The 14,540-nt window shown below is 39.4% G+C and overlaps 2 protein-coding genes and 1 long non-coding RNA gene across 6 annotated transcripts in view; 1 reads left to right on the top strand and 2 right to left on the bottom strand.

The window, feature by feature from the left end:
• The window catches only part of LOC148897629 (uncharacterized), a 49,322-nt gene extending 48,502 nt beyond the window's left edge, over window positions 1-820 (bottom strand). The window contains exon 1 of the long non-coding RNA XR_016114997.1: window positions 707-820. This is a non-coding gene — a long non-coding RNA (uncharacterized LOC148897629). The remainder of the gene's footprint in view (window positions 1-706) is intronic.
• lysmd4 (LysM, putative peptidoglycan-binding, domain containing 4) lies at window positions 354-8,216 on the top strand. Of its 2 annotated transcripts, none has more exons than XM_088996543.1 (3): window positions 354-469; window positions 1,717-2,007; window positions 3,240-8,216. In XM_088996543.1, the coding sequence occupies exons 2-3, from the start codon at window positions 1,726-1,728 to the stop codon at window positions 3,738-3,740; spliced, it is 783 nt and encodes a 260-aa protein (XP_088852669.1). In that variant the 5' UTR covers window positions 354-469; window positions 1,717-1,725; the 3' UTR covers window positions 3,741-8,216. The 2 variants fall into 2 exon arrangements, with proteins under 2 accessions (XP_088852669.1, XP_088852670.1); XM_088996544.1 differs by lacking the exon at window positions 354-469 and adding an exon at window positions 964-1,098.
• Window positions 1,747-14,434, bottom strand: alkbh3 (alkB homolog 3, alpha-ketoglutarate dependent dioxygenase). 3 transcript variants are annotated; one of them, XM_088996542.1, is made up of 11 exons: window positions 14,293-14,434; window positions 13,927-14,007; window positions 13,753-13,844; window positions 13,626-13,660; window positions 13,491-13,538; window positions 12,709-12,812; window positions 11,402-11,490; window positions 10,117-10,332; window positions 9,375-9,473; window positions 8,179-8,364; window positions 1,747-1,878 (listed from the first exon to the last, which is right to left on the bottom strand). In XM_088996542.1, the coding sequence occupies exons 2-10, from the start codon at window positions 14,000-14,002 to the stop codon at window positions 8,221-8,223; spliced, it is 903 nt and encodes a 300-aa protein (XP_088852668.1). In that variant the 5' UTR covers window positions 14,003-14,007; window positions 14,293-14,434; the 3' UTR covers window positions 1,747-1,878; window positions 8,179-8,220. The 3 variants fall into 3 exon arrangements, with proteins under 3 accessions (XP_088852668.1, XP_088852667.1, XP_088852666.1); XM_088996541.1 differs by lacking the exon at window positions 1,747-1,878 and adding an exon at window positions 3,271-3,485; XM_088996540.1 differs by lacking the exon at window positions 1,747-1,878 and adding an exon at window positions 3,590-3,726.
• Between the last annotated feature and the right edge of the window lie 106 nt (window positions 14,435-14,540).

Genomic DNA, 14,540 nt, shown 5'->3' with positions numbered 1-14,540 from the left:
GGAAAAATGTGATGATTTAATGAAGGTCTGTGTTTCGGTTTTAAGGCCAGTAGAAGAATGTTTTCTCGCCCTCATTGTTGAAAATCACTTTCACGTAGCTGTGTGACTCAAAAACATGGCGTCTTAAATAAAATTTGACTTTGTGATTGCTTGGTGTTTGAAGTTTCGTCCATTACAAAATCCATATTGGTTTGGTGGCTATGAAAATTATACATAAAAATATAACAAAATGTACTCAATACAGGTTAGAGAAAATAAAAAATAACAGCTTGTAAAAAGGCTGCATTTCTGTTGATTTAACATAGAGGGCAGTAGCGAGTTTCCAGCCAAGTGTGTCCGCTTTTAAATTACCACAGAAGGTTGGCTCGTTGACGTCACTCACGCCAACTTGTAGTTATTACAAAGTAACTGGTGGAGGGGGTTGAAGAGTATCACGAGCGTGGTGCCCTTTGTCGCTTTTCCCTTTAAGGTAACTACATTGGAGCTGCCTACGACAAAGTGGGTGACTTAATAGTTGTGTGTGGGAGACAAAATGCACTCTTGAAGTGCCACACGTCACGTTGGGTTCCACGTTACGAGAGTACTGCGCTAACAAGGCTAACTGAGCAACACGTGCTAACTAGGCTAACGCGTCGCTGACGTCAAACGGCTCCTCGTTTCTTCAACAAAAGTGGCCCTTGTCCGGGCCTAACGTCGTACAACCTACCAGTTGAACGTCCACCTTCTTCTAATCAACTTGTCACGGGGTTTGCGGGTGAACTGGAACATATCCCAGCCGTCATCGGGCAGTAGGCGGGGGACACCCTGAAGTAGTTGCCAGCCAATCGCAGGGCACACATAGACGAATACCCATTCGCACTCCAGGTCATACATTTGACAATTTAACATTCTTTTCATGTGGGAGGAAACCAAAGTAGTACCAGGGAAACCGAAAAAAAGAAAAAAAACAACAGGCATGGCGACAACATGTAAACTCCACACAGGATGGTCGTAGTTGGAATCGACCCCCGCACCTCTGTACAGTGAGGCAGATGAGTGCGCCCCAGTTGAACGTGTTACCATAAATGAAGAAAGATATCGTCATTTTCAATCTTTTGAGTTGAGTGACTTGTATTTCTGTTTACCTTTTTATTGTTTTACCGCAATGTCCAAAGCGAGTCAAATATGTTACCATGGAATCATCCTCTTCGGCCTCCATTGCCAACGTTAAAAGTGTAAGAAAAATGCGCTGCATCCCATTTCGTAATTTTCAAGCAGTTTCATTTATGACACAAGAGCAGGATTTGTCTGTAATGATTACATTTTTTTGACAAACTTAAGTGTAAATGTGCGATGTCAATCAAAACAATTACAGTTAAACCCCAAAACCTGGATAGTTGGGGTTTAGGGTTTAAATGTAATTATTTTGTTTTAATATTAACAATGGAGAAATACACAAATGCAGTTCCGAATAGAAATAATAGTACCTTACAGTCAAGCTACCCATGATGAGACTTTCAACGGTTCATGTAATGTTTTGACACATGTTTAATAGTCATAAAAATGTAAGAATTGGTAAAAAAAAAATGTAAACACTCATGACTCATCAACAGGAGGTAGTAGACAATGAACCAACCAGACAAATGTGTATTATCTGAAAGAGAATTGTAAGATTAAAAAGCCCCTAAAAAAATTCTACTAACTTTTTTGAGACCAATTGTTGTTCTTCCTGGCCAGTGTTCAAAAATGCGGCGAGGGGAGAATGTGTCGCACGCGTTCCAGGCCCCGGTGGACGTCCACGCCAGCGCCGACGGCCAGGTCTACATGTTCAAGAGGAAAGCCAACGGTACAGCTGCGTCATCGGATGAAGAGGAAGACGACGAGGTGGAGAAACTGGGCCTGACGGAAATGAGACCTCGCGCGTTTCAAGAGTTGGAGCAGGACAGGCTGCGGAGTTTCCATCTACTGGAACGGGATGTGTTGGATGGCGACAATCTTAATAAACTGGCATTGCGGTATGGGTGCAAGGTAGGGGGGAGTAATAGGGCAATATTTTACAAATTAAATATTCAACCGATCATCTCACAGATGAATCAAATAAAATATGCATGCACATTTAAGTTACAGTAATTATTTTTGTTCTATTTTGAGGTCGCCAAAGGCAAAGTTGTTGGCTTTAAATTAGGGAAGGGTAATATAAATACTGTTAGCATGCTTCTAATTTTTCCATCAGTACGACTGGGGTCACAAATAGGACCACATCTTTCTTCGACCAGTGATATGAAAAATTATGTTTTAGATAAAGACACAATGTGTGCAAAATACATGATTTGTACTCATTCACTCACTGCCAGACGATGAGCTAGGGTTTTTGTCATTTTTGACAATTGATTGAAATTCCGGACCCACAGAATATTCAGTTTTAGGACTACATAAACATTCAATGCAGTGTCGGAAACATTACTCTTCTTTCATGAGAAAAAAAGAATTCCTAAATTAGATGGGTCTGGAGTTATATGAGCTTGAAATGAGGGCGGCTGTCCAAAATGCAATGTAATGCATACCTATTGGTTGATATAGCGCTTTACAACAGCTGAAGCTCATTCATAACATGTTTTATTTTCAATTCCCGAATAAATTCGTGAATGAGTTAATGGGGTAAATAGTGTCTTTACATTAATAAATTGTAAGCACCCCACTATTCCAAACACTGGAATATTTTACTCTATTATATTGAACTCTTTTAATGCCAGCCAAGAAAAAGAATCTCTTGAATGATGGAAAATTTAGAATATTGTGTTTAATGCGTCCACACAGAAACTACCAAATGCTTTAAAAAAATCTGAAAGTAATCATCGGTTAAACTACTTTACATAGAACACACACTTGCGCATCAAGAACACACACTTGCGCATCATTAGTGTACAGTACGGTATCTGCACTTTATAACTACTGTACTGAGTGTAGTCACGCAGATTATTGCTGTGCAAGTGTGTGACATGCTGGCTGGCCAAAATTGTAGTACGCGTTGCTGGCTGCTTGCCCGTTGCGGTGCCAGGCGTAGAATTAAAAAAAAAAAGGGGTCTGGCGGTCGTGGTCGTAAGTGCGGGTGGTCAGTCGCAATGGTCATAACTTGGATGTTACCTGTATTTACAGATTTTTCTATATTTTTTTAGCTTCAGTATTTGCCCATAGGTGCTTTAAATGGCGGGTGCAAATTGTTTTTTGCATGTCACAAACTTGGTCCTTCTTTCGAACAGGTGGCAGACATAAAGCGCGTGAACAACCTCATCCAGGAGCAGGATTTATATGCATTGAAAAGCATCAAAATTCCTGTTTCCAAGCACAGCCTTTTAACGGAATCCGATAGCAACGCAAGTGACTCCTTCATGGAAACGGCAGTCAAGCCACAACCCAACCGACACCACAAGGCAACCGACTTCCTCATCGAGGTGGACAACGACACAGAGAAGCTCATCTCCAACGCGGATGATTTTGACGTGGATCTGTTGGATGACAGTTCCAAAAGGTCCGTGGTCAAAGGTCAGAAAGGTCAAGGCGCCGATTGGGGCATCCAGTGGTGGAACGCCGTGGTGGCCATGCTGCTCATCGGCATCGTCCTGCCCTTGTTTTACGTCATTTACTTCAAAACTCAACACGGCGGCCAAGCCTCGCCAGCAGGTGGCAGCGTCCCCTCATCCATCGTGTCAAACAGGACCGGGACCAGCTCCTTTGGGACTAGTGGACCTGAACCAGGATAGCGCGCAGCGTTTGGATTTGGTGAATCTGAATATCGTGCAATACCCCCTTTTTCTTTAAATCCACTCTCAACAAAAGTTTTCCTCTTAACTGTTTCCTTTTTCTGCGATTTTACGGTAATTATTTCATATTTTCAACCTCATTCGACACATTGAATGATGGTAGCTAAATTAACTCATTCCCTGCCAGACATGTACAGAAATGTGTCCACTCCAGTGCCAGGGTTTTTGTCTGCACTGTATAACTACTTTATAGAGTGTTGTCACGCAGAATATTGCTGTGCGAGTGTGTGACATGCTGGCTGGCCAAAATTGTAGTACGCGTTGCCGGCTGCTTGCGCGTTGCGGTGCCAGACGTAGAATTGCGGTGCCAGGCGTAGAATAAAAAAAATGGTCAGGCTATCGTGGTCGTAACTCGCACCGGTCGTAACTCGGATGTTTCCTGTATTTAGATTTTGATATATTTTTTGGTCATTGTCACTCGAATTCCAGGACCCAGAGAATATTGAGTTTTAGGAATATATAAACATTTAATGCAGTCTAAGACACCTTAGACTCTTATTTCATCAAACAAAAAGAGTTAATTCCTAAATGATATGGGTCTGGAGTTATATGAGCTTGAAATGAAGGCAGCTGTCCAAAATACAATGCAATGCATACATATTGGTTTATATAGCGCTTTCACAACAGCTGAAGCTGGTACTAAGTGCTAACATGGAAAAAAATGGAAATGCGGCCCCCTTGTGGAAAAGAAAAAAACATTGCCAGAGGCCATGGCTGATGCTTTATGGGCACCCAAGCATGAAAAAACAAAACCCCGAACAATTTCGGGAATGGCGCTCTCCATCATATTTTCAATTCCCGAATAAATTTGTGAATGGCAGTGAATGAGTTAAAATGCATCTCTGTGACAGTGTTCTACCCAATTCACGATTCAATTTTATCTCTGCTAAACCTTGCCTCCATTTTCCCGAGACCTCAACACAGTTTTTTTTTTTTTTTTGTGCTTTTCCGTGACAAAAGGTTTCCATAGGATGGCAGCCAACACTTGAACAATCAAAAAGTTATTCCCTGGTGCCATCTTTCATGCAAAGGAACCATAAGGGGAATCCAAAGCACCATCTCATACAAAAGTCGTGCCTTGGTGCCACTCAGAAAGGCGGCCGCGGCTCAGCTGGATAGTCGCCATTAGAAATGAGAGACTGTAAGACCCAATTGCCTTTTCCTGGTTAAAGAACATGTGTAGTATTACAGTAGACCACACCGCACCAGGTAGCCCGCCTTCCTCCCCACAAAAGACAACTTGAGTAGTCTAAAAATAGCTCAGCGTTAAATAACTTCTTAGGAATGTCGAACAATTTGGTGAATAGCGGTATAAACAGTTGGATATGTGGAAAACTTACCGTGCCTTGACTGAGTTCGAGGAGTTGCGCGTCTCGGATTGTATGTAGTGAGTCTGCGTGCGGCTGTGTTTGAAGCTAATTTATATTTTGTGTGTGTGTGTGAGATTATTCATATTTGCATTGTTCACTCAGGCTGGATTCACACTATGGGTGACCATTTTTCCCCTCAAGTATGTGTATTTTTTTTAATACAGTGATACCTAGCTTACGAATGCTTTAGCTCACAAACTTTTCGCCTTACGAACATTAAATTCACGAGCATATAGTCTTGGATGACGAACTAGTTTTCGGCGGATGAACCAAATCACACGGCGCCACGATGACTAGTTTTCGTGACTCCTTTTCTTTGTGTGCAGACATGGTTTGTTATCAAAGATACTTTTGCTATATATGGGACCGAAAAAGACCCCACCACAGGCTTGGGTTAAGCCGAAGCGGACACAAAAGAAAATTACGGTCGAGCAGAAGAAGGAGATCATCGAAAAACACGAACGAGGTGTGCGTTTGTTTGACTTAGCGTTCCAGTATGCTAAGTCGACCATTGCTACCATCCTTTAGAACAAAGAAGCTATTAAGAGTGTTTCTTTGTTGTCGAAGCAAAGGTCTCAGGCAATAGAAGAGGTTGAAAAACTTCTGTTGATTTTCATTAATGAAAAGCAGCTAGCAGGGGACAGTGTGAGTGAGGGTATTATTGCCGAGAAAGCATGGCAACTTCACTCTGATATCATCAAGAGGCAACTACATCAACGACATCACAAAGGTAAATAAAACGACTATTATACTGTACGGTTTATTTCTTTAATTACAATATAATAGCACATTTATTATACATAAAATAAGGTATATTTTGTGTAGTTTTAAGGATTATTTTGTCGGAAAGTATGTTTTATGAGGACCTGGGAACAGATTATTGTCATTTTAATGGTTTCTTATGGGAAATAAATGTTTGGAAGATGAACTTTTCACCTTACACACTTTCTGGGAACCAATTAAGTTTGTAAGATGAGGTATCACTGTACTATACAATTGGTAGAGGCCTTAATTCTGTGTCAAAGTGTTTTTTTTTATCTATTGGCACGTCGCCTATCCCAAATAACCCACTTGACACACAGTGTAAATCCAGCCTTTCTGCTCGTGCCGAGCGGACCTGGATGATGTGCCAAATGCGTGTGAACTGTATTTACAAAAGCACACGGTAGTGCAATAACGTATGCGTTACCGCATTTTTTGCTTGTAACTTGAACCAATGTGTATATAATGTGCAAAATGATAACCCAGAAGTGCCTTAAATCTCTTGTTAAATGGTAATTTTGAAATGTGCACCTTTTTTGGGGGGATGTCAGACTTCAGGGAGTTTTGATTTCATTGTAACAAATGTGTGAAAATATGGATAAATATTTTTTTTTGGGGGGGGGGGGGGTTTCAAACTGCAGTAAATTTTGCAAATGACAAATGAGTCTTGTTTTTTTTCCTGCCGGTTGCCAAATCATGTGATCAGTTTAAGTCACGCCCCGCTTTGATTGCGTTGCAACGACAGGTAAAGTGATTTAAGTACTGTATTTTCGGCGTGTATAAGGCGTACACAAAAGCTTTGATTTTCTTCAAAGGATGACCCTGCGCCTTATATGCGGGTGCGCCTTATATGTGAAGTAATATCGAGCCACAACAGGTCTAACAACTGTTAGCCGACTCCGTTTCCCAATGTAGAAGAAGTCGTTTTTGCTATCTATTTGCTATCTAGCTGGCTACCTATATATCTATCTAGCTAGCAGACTAGCTATGTACCTCGCTAGCTATGTAGCTATCTAGCTATATATCTTTATAGTTAGCTGGCTAGCTAGCTAGTTTTCTATCTATTTGAGTTCCTTTCGGGTTGAATGAACGCTGGCGCGCGTGGCTGCCGCTGCTCACCCACAGAAAAACTTATCCTGTGACTGTAAAGTGACCATGAGAGTTTTGAAAAGTGCTTATAAAAGAAATATATTATTATTAGTATTATTATTATTATGAGGTTAAAGAACAGTGGTTTCACATCCATTTTTTAACATTGACTGTGACTGTTGACATGACTGTTAATAATAATACATTTCATTTATAAGCGCCTTTACAGTCACAAGATAAGTTTTTCTGTGGGTGAGCAGCGGTAGCCACACGCGCCAGCGTTCATTCAACCTGGAAGTAACTCAAAAAGATAGAAAGCTAGATAGCAAGCTAATAGATAGCTCTGATGTCGCTAACTCCTTAAACAGCTAATAACTACTGAAGGAAATAGATATAGCTACCTAGCTAATAGATAGTAAATCGCTAGCTAGCTAGGCAGCTAGCTACCATCATGGCGATTTAGCGAAGGGTTTTGCCGTTTTGTAAAAATAGCGTTTTTGACTCCCCTTTCAAAGCATCCATTTTCTTTCGCGAAGATTTTAACCCCATTGTCGTCAAATGAGTGGTTGCTAGCTTTTGGCTACTTTTTAATGACAGCCGATTTTAACCCCATTGTCGTCAAATGAGTGGTTGCTAGCTTCTAGGTACTGTTCAATGACAGTTAGCCAATTTCCGATAAAAAGCTTGCACTTTGGGTCTTGACACTGACAAAAACTACTAAAGACTTTCTTGTATTTATTATTATTATTAATATTATTATTCTTTTATTTTCTGCAATTCTGAGTTTCCAATTAATTATTATTATTCATCACATGTGATCGACTTGCGGTTTGTTTTAGGGCACAACTATTCAATTCTGTATCAAGAGGCTAGCTATAAATGTGTTACTTTACAGCAAAACGTTTGGCAAATCAAGCCAAAATAAGATCACAGAGGTTTTTCCAATTTTAAATAACCACTTGACAGTTCCATCTGAATGTCTCAAAAATGTTCATTTCATTATTATTATTGATATTTTTTGGAAACGTGCTCCTTTAACAATACGGGTTAGAGGAATTTCACTCATTTAAATATTTTTATATGTAACAAATTACTTCTGATCTCGTGTAAAACACACCTGTGTCATCCCGGTCACGCAGAGTTGTGTTTCGGGTTACCTCTCTGGGAAAAACCCGTGGAGTTTTTGTTGTTGTCAGGTTCTAGTTAGTGGTGTCCACGTCCGCTGGGGGGCCGGTAAAGCGCAATTTGGTGCCAGGCCGATGGCCCTGAGGCTCGGGGAAGATGGTCCTGAAGGTCAAATTAATGCGGGGACCTCGGTCGTGGTATTCCTTCGCCACCTGGTGCTGAGAAGCACAAGCGGTGACTATCAAAAATCAACACGTTGAAGCTCTGATTTATGATAAAAAAAAAATTACCAACTGTGAGACTTTTGATCATTCCTGACCTTGAAAACGATATTTGCGACATGCGGTGGGTAAAGATGGACATTTTTGAATCATAAAAATTAATGTGTGTGTTTGCATTTACAGTGGTACCTCAGTTTACGAACGTTAAATTTATGAACATTTTACCTTGGCTTACAAACTATTTTTCAGGATACACACAGAGCTGCCACAATTAGTGATGTGTTGTTCGCGAATGAGCCCGTTCTTCTAACAACAAAATGGCAGCCGACTGTTTTTGTCCTCTATTCCCCGCCGCCAGTCTTCGGTTAAAGCCACGTGATTGGTCAAGAACGCAGCAGTGAGGGGGGGTGGTTTAAACATTAAAGAGACAGGCAGACGACAGTGAGAGAGTTTCAACTTTAAAATATCCCATCAATCAGGCTCCACAAACAACCTGCACAAGCCATCTGTACACTTGATGCAAAAAGCTATCAACCCATCTAAACAGAACACAATTGATGAGGAACTAGGTAAAATGATCGCAGAGAAAGCACCTACAAGGGATCATTCTTCAAGATGGTGAAAGAAGAAGGTTACGTTCCTCATCAAGTGTTTAATGCTGATGAAACCGGCCACTCCATTCCATCAAGCCATCAACGACCATTACAAAGGCAAATAAAATGACTTTATTATACAGTACAGTTTATTTCTTTAATTATAATACCATAGCACATTTATTATCCATAAAATAAGGTATATTTTGTGTAGCTTTAAGGGTTAGAAAATTAGAAAGTCGAAAATTATGTTTTATGGGGACCTAGGAACTGATTATTCTCATTTTAATGGTTTCCTATAGGATTTTTTTTGGGGGGGATACACATTTTTCACCTTGCACTGTCTGGGAACCAATTAAGTGCATAAGCCAAGGTATCACTGTATTTATATTGAAGGTGATTGGTGTAGCCTACCTGCCAATCATCTTGCGTGGCTCCTTCCATCAAAAGCAGAGCGCCGTGACCCAGGGGAACCTTAATACGTTCCGCGTAGGTGTAATCGCCATTTTCTTCCTGTAACAAAGAATTGGTTTGGATTAGCCTTTATTAGTCTCACAGAAGAGAAATTTACATTTCACTGCAGCAAAGTTATGGAAGGAAGAGGAAAAGAGCTGCTGGGAAGGTAGCCACCCTAGCGGCACCATTTTGAAGTCAAAAGAACAAAATAACAAATATGTCGCGGCTTGGAATTGAAGCAGATTTACGTAGGACAGGAGATGTGAGACGGTATCTTTTCGTCAATTGATGCTACATCTTCGTGTTTGCTTTCGACATTTAGCTTGTAGCAGACGTGCACATTTCACCAGGATGTCCCCGATCCACTGGTGAAAAGGATGCTTTGATCCTCTGGTCTTTCAACTAGAACTGCTTTATACAACAAAGAGGGTGCAGAAAGTGCTTAAGATTGAATGACTATTGTGTCAGATTATTTGTTATTTAGTTTTTTGTTGTTTTGACTTCAAGATGGCGCCGCAAGAGTGGCTGCCTTTACAGCAGGTCCTGAATTTTGTTTTTCTACTTCTTCCTTTCCTCTTTCTTTCATCACATTTCTCCACTGCGAGACTAATAAAGGCTAATCCAATCCAATGTATTATTTAATGTATTTAATTTTTAAAACTTTGTAAAAATGTGTGCCATGTGCATGTGTCTGACTGACCGTAGGCGGCTTCTTACGTAGGCTGAACACCCTGCTGTCACCCAAGCTAAGCGAGGCGATGACGGGCTGCGGGCCCAACGAGGCTTCGTCGTCGCTGTGCCAGCCGATGCTGTCGTGTCCGTCACGGTAAAGGTTGCACAGCAACGAGTTGAAGCACTCGCCGCCGCCGCTTGCGTCGGAAACCGCTCGGCGAAGATTCAACAGTGACGAGTGCCACTATGGAAGTGTCAGTGGGATAGTGGGACAAGGCAAAGTGTTAAATATGGTTAAGTGCATTAAATACACACAGGCGGCGTGTTTGTCGCCATCTGGTGGTAGCGAGATGTAATTATTTTTTTGTTAACAGTATACAGTGATATCTCGGTTTACGAATCACTTGGCTTACGAACTTTTAGGTTTACGAACGTTAAATTTATGAAAACTTTATCTTGGCATACGAACTATTTTTCGGGATACACACGGAGCTGCCACAATGAGTGATGTGTCGTTCACAAACGAGCCCGTTCTCCTAAAATAAAACGGCACCCGGCTTGTTTTGCTCCACTATTCTCCGCCCCCAGTCGTCGGTTAAAGCCACGTGATTGGTCAAGAACGCAACAGTGAGGGGAGGTGGTTTAAACATTAAATAGACAGCCAGACGACAGAGAGTGACAAAATGGATAGAAAACAGTGACATTTGGACTCGTTTCAATTTTGATAGTTCAAAGGCAGAGTGTAGACTGCAAGGTTAAAATTCCCATCAATCAGGCTCCACAAATAACCCACACAAGCCATCTGTACACTTGACCCAAAAAGCTATTAATCCAGCTAAACAGAACACAATTGATGAGGAACAAGGTAAAATTATCCCAGAGAAAGCACCTACAAGGGATCATTCCTCAAGATTGTGAAAGAAGGCTAAGTTCATCATCAAGTGTTTAATGCTGATGAAACCGGCCACTTCATTCCATCAAGCCATCAACGACCATCACAAAGGTAAATAAAACGACTTTATTATACAGTACAGTTTATTTCTTTAATTATAATACCATAGCACATTTATTATACATACAATAATGTATATTTTGTGTAGTTTTAAGACATAGAAAATTACAAAGTAGAAAATTATGTTTTATGGGGACCTGGGAACGGATTATTCTCATTTTAATGGTTTCCTATGGGAAATTATTTTTTGGGATACACAATGTTCGCCTTACACACTCTATCTGGTAACCAATTAAGTTTGTAAGCCAAGGTAGCACTGTATAAGGTCAAAGCGGTTGGTTGGATTTGTATGTTTTGAGACCTTTGTATTGGCGGCCATGGTGGAACGGGCGTATGTGTAGGGTAACTCTCCAAACCAGCAAGTCAGTCTTGGCTCTGCGTAGGCCTCACCTAAAGAGGTGAGTGGGAAGGGGAGGTGAAGAGAGGAGATCATTTCAGGGACAAAATCAGGCATGAAATGATGTATGAGAAAAAGACAGAATTCAGTTCTGCTCATAAAGTTGACATCCACACACACTGGCAGAATTTGTGGAATATTAGCAATTTGGGGCATAATAGGATTTATCTCATTAATTTTTTTTATTGCGATATTCTAAAATTCCCCATGGAGTGAAAATTGACACATTTTCAGGATTTTTTTTCCCTTTGCCAAGATAAAGTCGAGGTTCAGGAAATTGAGGAAAGTCATGTTTTAAGTGAATAAAAAAATGAATACATTAATAATAATAATAATAATAAAATATAATACAATATAATAAAATATCATATCATATCTCATATATCAATAATAATAATAATAATTAATAATAATAATCATCATGATCATAATATAATATAATATAATATAATATAATATAATATAATATAATATAATATAATAATCATCATCATCATCATAATTTTTTTAATGTATTTTGTTTTTCTACTTTAATTCCACTGCGAGACTAATAAAGGCAAATCCAATAATAATAATAATAATAATAATAATAATACATTTCATTTATCAGCGCCTTTCAAAACTCTCAAGGACACTTTACAGTCACAGGATATTTTTTCTGCGGGTGAGCAGAGGCAGCCACACGATACAGTTCTCGTTATTCGATATGCGATAGTCCCAGTTATATCGATACTATTTCTATGCACGCACGGAAAATTACATGCAAACACACGATAGTCCCATACGATATTTTTCGGACTCCCTTGAATATCGATATAACGAGACTTTACTGTAATACATTTTATCTCAAGCACCTTGAAAAGCTCTCAACGACACTTTACAGTCACAGGCAAGCATAGATACAATCATAAATAATATACAATTATAAATAGAAACAAGAGATAAAGCTACACAAAATGCAATTTTAAATAGGGGGGATTTCAAGGTGGGAAGAGACTCATATTTTGCTCTTACAAAAAAAAGGATTTATTGCACTATTTTTTTCTGAACTTCAATTTTTTATTCATGCAGGGATGTCAGGTTGAATTTATTGAAAAATGTTTTGTTGTAATGTTACAGTCTATGAAGACGTTTGTACGTTGAAATTGAAATATGATGTGTTTAGTACATGTAGATTAGCATGTTGTCATTATGTTGACTTTTATAGCCACCTTGTCGGATGTTGGTCTTTTGTGACCAGGGAAGCTCTGCTAGCAGTTTACTGAATACCCAGTCGGCTTCGTGTGCTGGAAGAAAGTCCGGTAGCAGCCGCAATCTGATCACATAAAAAATGGATACAAATCAATGAACAAAAATTTGCTAAATTAAACTTTATTGGGGGAAAAAAATCATAATCACAAACACATAAATAACATGATGGTGAATCGTTGTGTGTTGCACCAAGACTACTATTTGATACTAGTTGACACACATTCCCAGCAGACAAAGCAGCCCATTTCCAACAGAGCTTGGACGCCATCTTGTGCATTTTCTGGGTGCTACATTGAACTCCATACGCCTCAAAATGGAACCGGGAGGACTTCTTTAATCGATTGCAAACATTTATGCTTTCCTCTTCAGAACTATTTGAATCATATTCATAACTGGATGAGTAACAAGAAAGCATCTTCTCCGAATCTGAAGCCATTGTTTTGATTGTAGAGCAAGGCAAGATGTCCTGGCGTCATCGGCATCTCCGAGGTTATTTTGTAGTTTTGGGACACTTTAACTCATTTTTATTGGTGTTTTGCATTTGACTAAAAATATCAGCCTGCGTGCTTTGGGTATTTTAGATGCTATAAAATGTTTTTCTGATGTCAGTTAGGAAACAAAAAATGGTGTCGGTTCTCCTTTAAGTTCCAATTTGTTTTTAAACAATCACAGTTCTATTTTTCTTTGCTAAACAAGCAACATTTATTTTTGGATGGACATTTCTATTGATTTCATTGCTTACCTTGAAACACCTGAGGGTTCATGGCTGATTTCATAATCACCTGCCCGGCTGTAGAAAGCAAAATATAAACAGAAATACATTTGATCAAAAGTAATACAAAAATTATGAGCCACTCTACTCAAATCCGACACTTACTCAATAACTTTCTCTGGGGGTACATTTCTAACGAGCTGTGAAGAAGAGAAATACATGCCTTATATACATGTAAATCTTCTGCTTTTAAATTCTGTTTTGTTAGATTTTTTTTCATGCGGTAAAAGACCTTCATAGGCTGGTGAAACTCGAAATTTGTAGATGTCTGCCGGTGCGTTCCCCAGGATGCGACTGCTGGAGTGTCATTTTGGCTGGGAGGAACTACAAGCCAAATAAAAAGATGACACATGGAAGACCACAAATTGAAAGTGGGTTTGATTGACCAAAATGAATTTTAAAGTACCTGCTGGCTTCGATTGTTTAGGAAGCTGTTTTGCCCAGGAACCTTGCACCCTAGCACGCTGGCGTTTATCTGACATCACACCTGTTCAGGGAAGAGTGGTATTTTTTTTGTTACCATTGCCTGTAACATATAAACAACCAACTTAATTGATAAAATTAATTCTAATCATGTTTCAGTATCATATAGTATCATCTATATTGTATATACATTTGCGTTTTGAACTGTGAACTACTGTATCAATTCACGTTTTCCAATTCTCATATTGAAATGCATTTCTCGGCGGTTTGCATGTAAAAAAACACGAACATTTTCATATAAAAACGTAAGTGACAAGTTGACGAATGCTTAGATATTAAAATGACTTGCCTGAGAGAACGAGAAAATATAATCATGTGTCGAAAGGAGGTACGTTCACACATACGGCAGGACGGCCATTGCTGATGTGTTACACAAAATATACTCGACCCAAAACGAGTATTTAGGCTTGTGGTGCCGTTTCGTTTATTGATTTATTTTAGCTCATTTTTATAGTTTGTACATGGTTGTTTTTATCTAAACCTCTTATCTTTTTTTGTGCTTTTATAAGTTTTTTTTTCAATTGAAATGCATGAGTT

Source organism: Hippocampus bargibanti, linkage group LG05 (genome assembly GCF_051943395.1).
Source record: "Hippocampus bargibanti isolate YZ-2025 linkage group LG05, ASM5194339v1, whole genome shotgun sequence".
NCBI classification, from domain to species: domain Eukaryota; kingdom Metazoa; phylum Chordata; class Actinopteri; order Syngnathiformes; family Syngnathidae; genus Hippocampus; species Hippocampus bargibanti.
Note: the sequence above shows the minus strand (reverse complement) of the source record. Positions and strands in the feature narration are given on the sequence as shown.

Coding starts and splice junctions, on each gene's coding strand:
- lysmd4 (XM_088996543.1), top strand. CDS start 1,726: ATGCGGCGAGGGGAGAATGTGTCGCACGCGTTCCAGGCCCCGGTGGAC. Junction 2,008..3,239: donor CATTGCGGTATGGGTGCAAG/GTAGGGGGGAGT, acceptor TCTTTCGAACAG/GTGGCAGACATAAAGCGCGT.
- alkbh3 (XM_088996542.1), bottom strand. CDS start 14,002: ATGTCAGATAAACGCCAGCGTGCTAGGGTGCAAGGTTCCTGGGCAAAA. Junction 13,661..13,752: donor AGTTTCACCAGCCTATGAAG/GTCTTTTACCGC, acceptor TCTTCTTCACAG/CTCGTTAGAAATGTACCCCC. Junction 8,365..9,374: donor CCACGCAAGATGATTGGCAG/GTAGGCTACACC, acceptor TGTGCTTCTCAG/CACCAGGTGGCGAAGGAATA.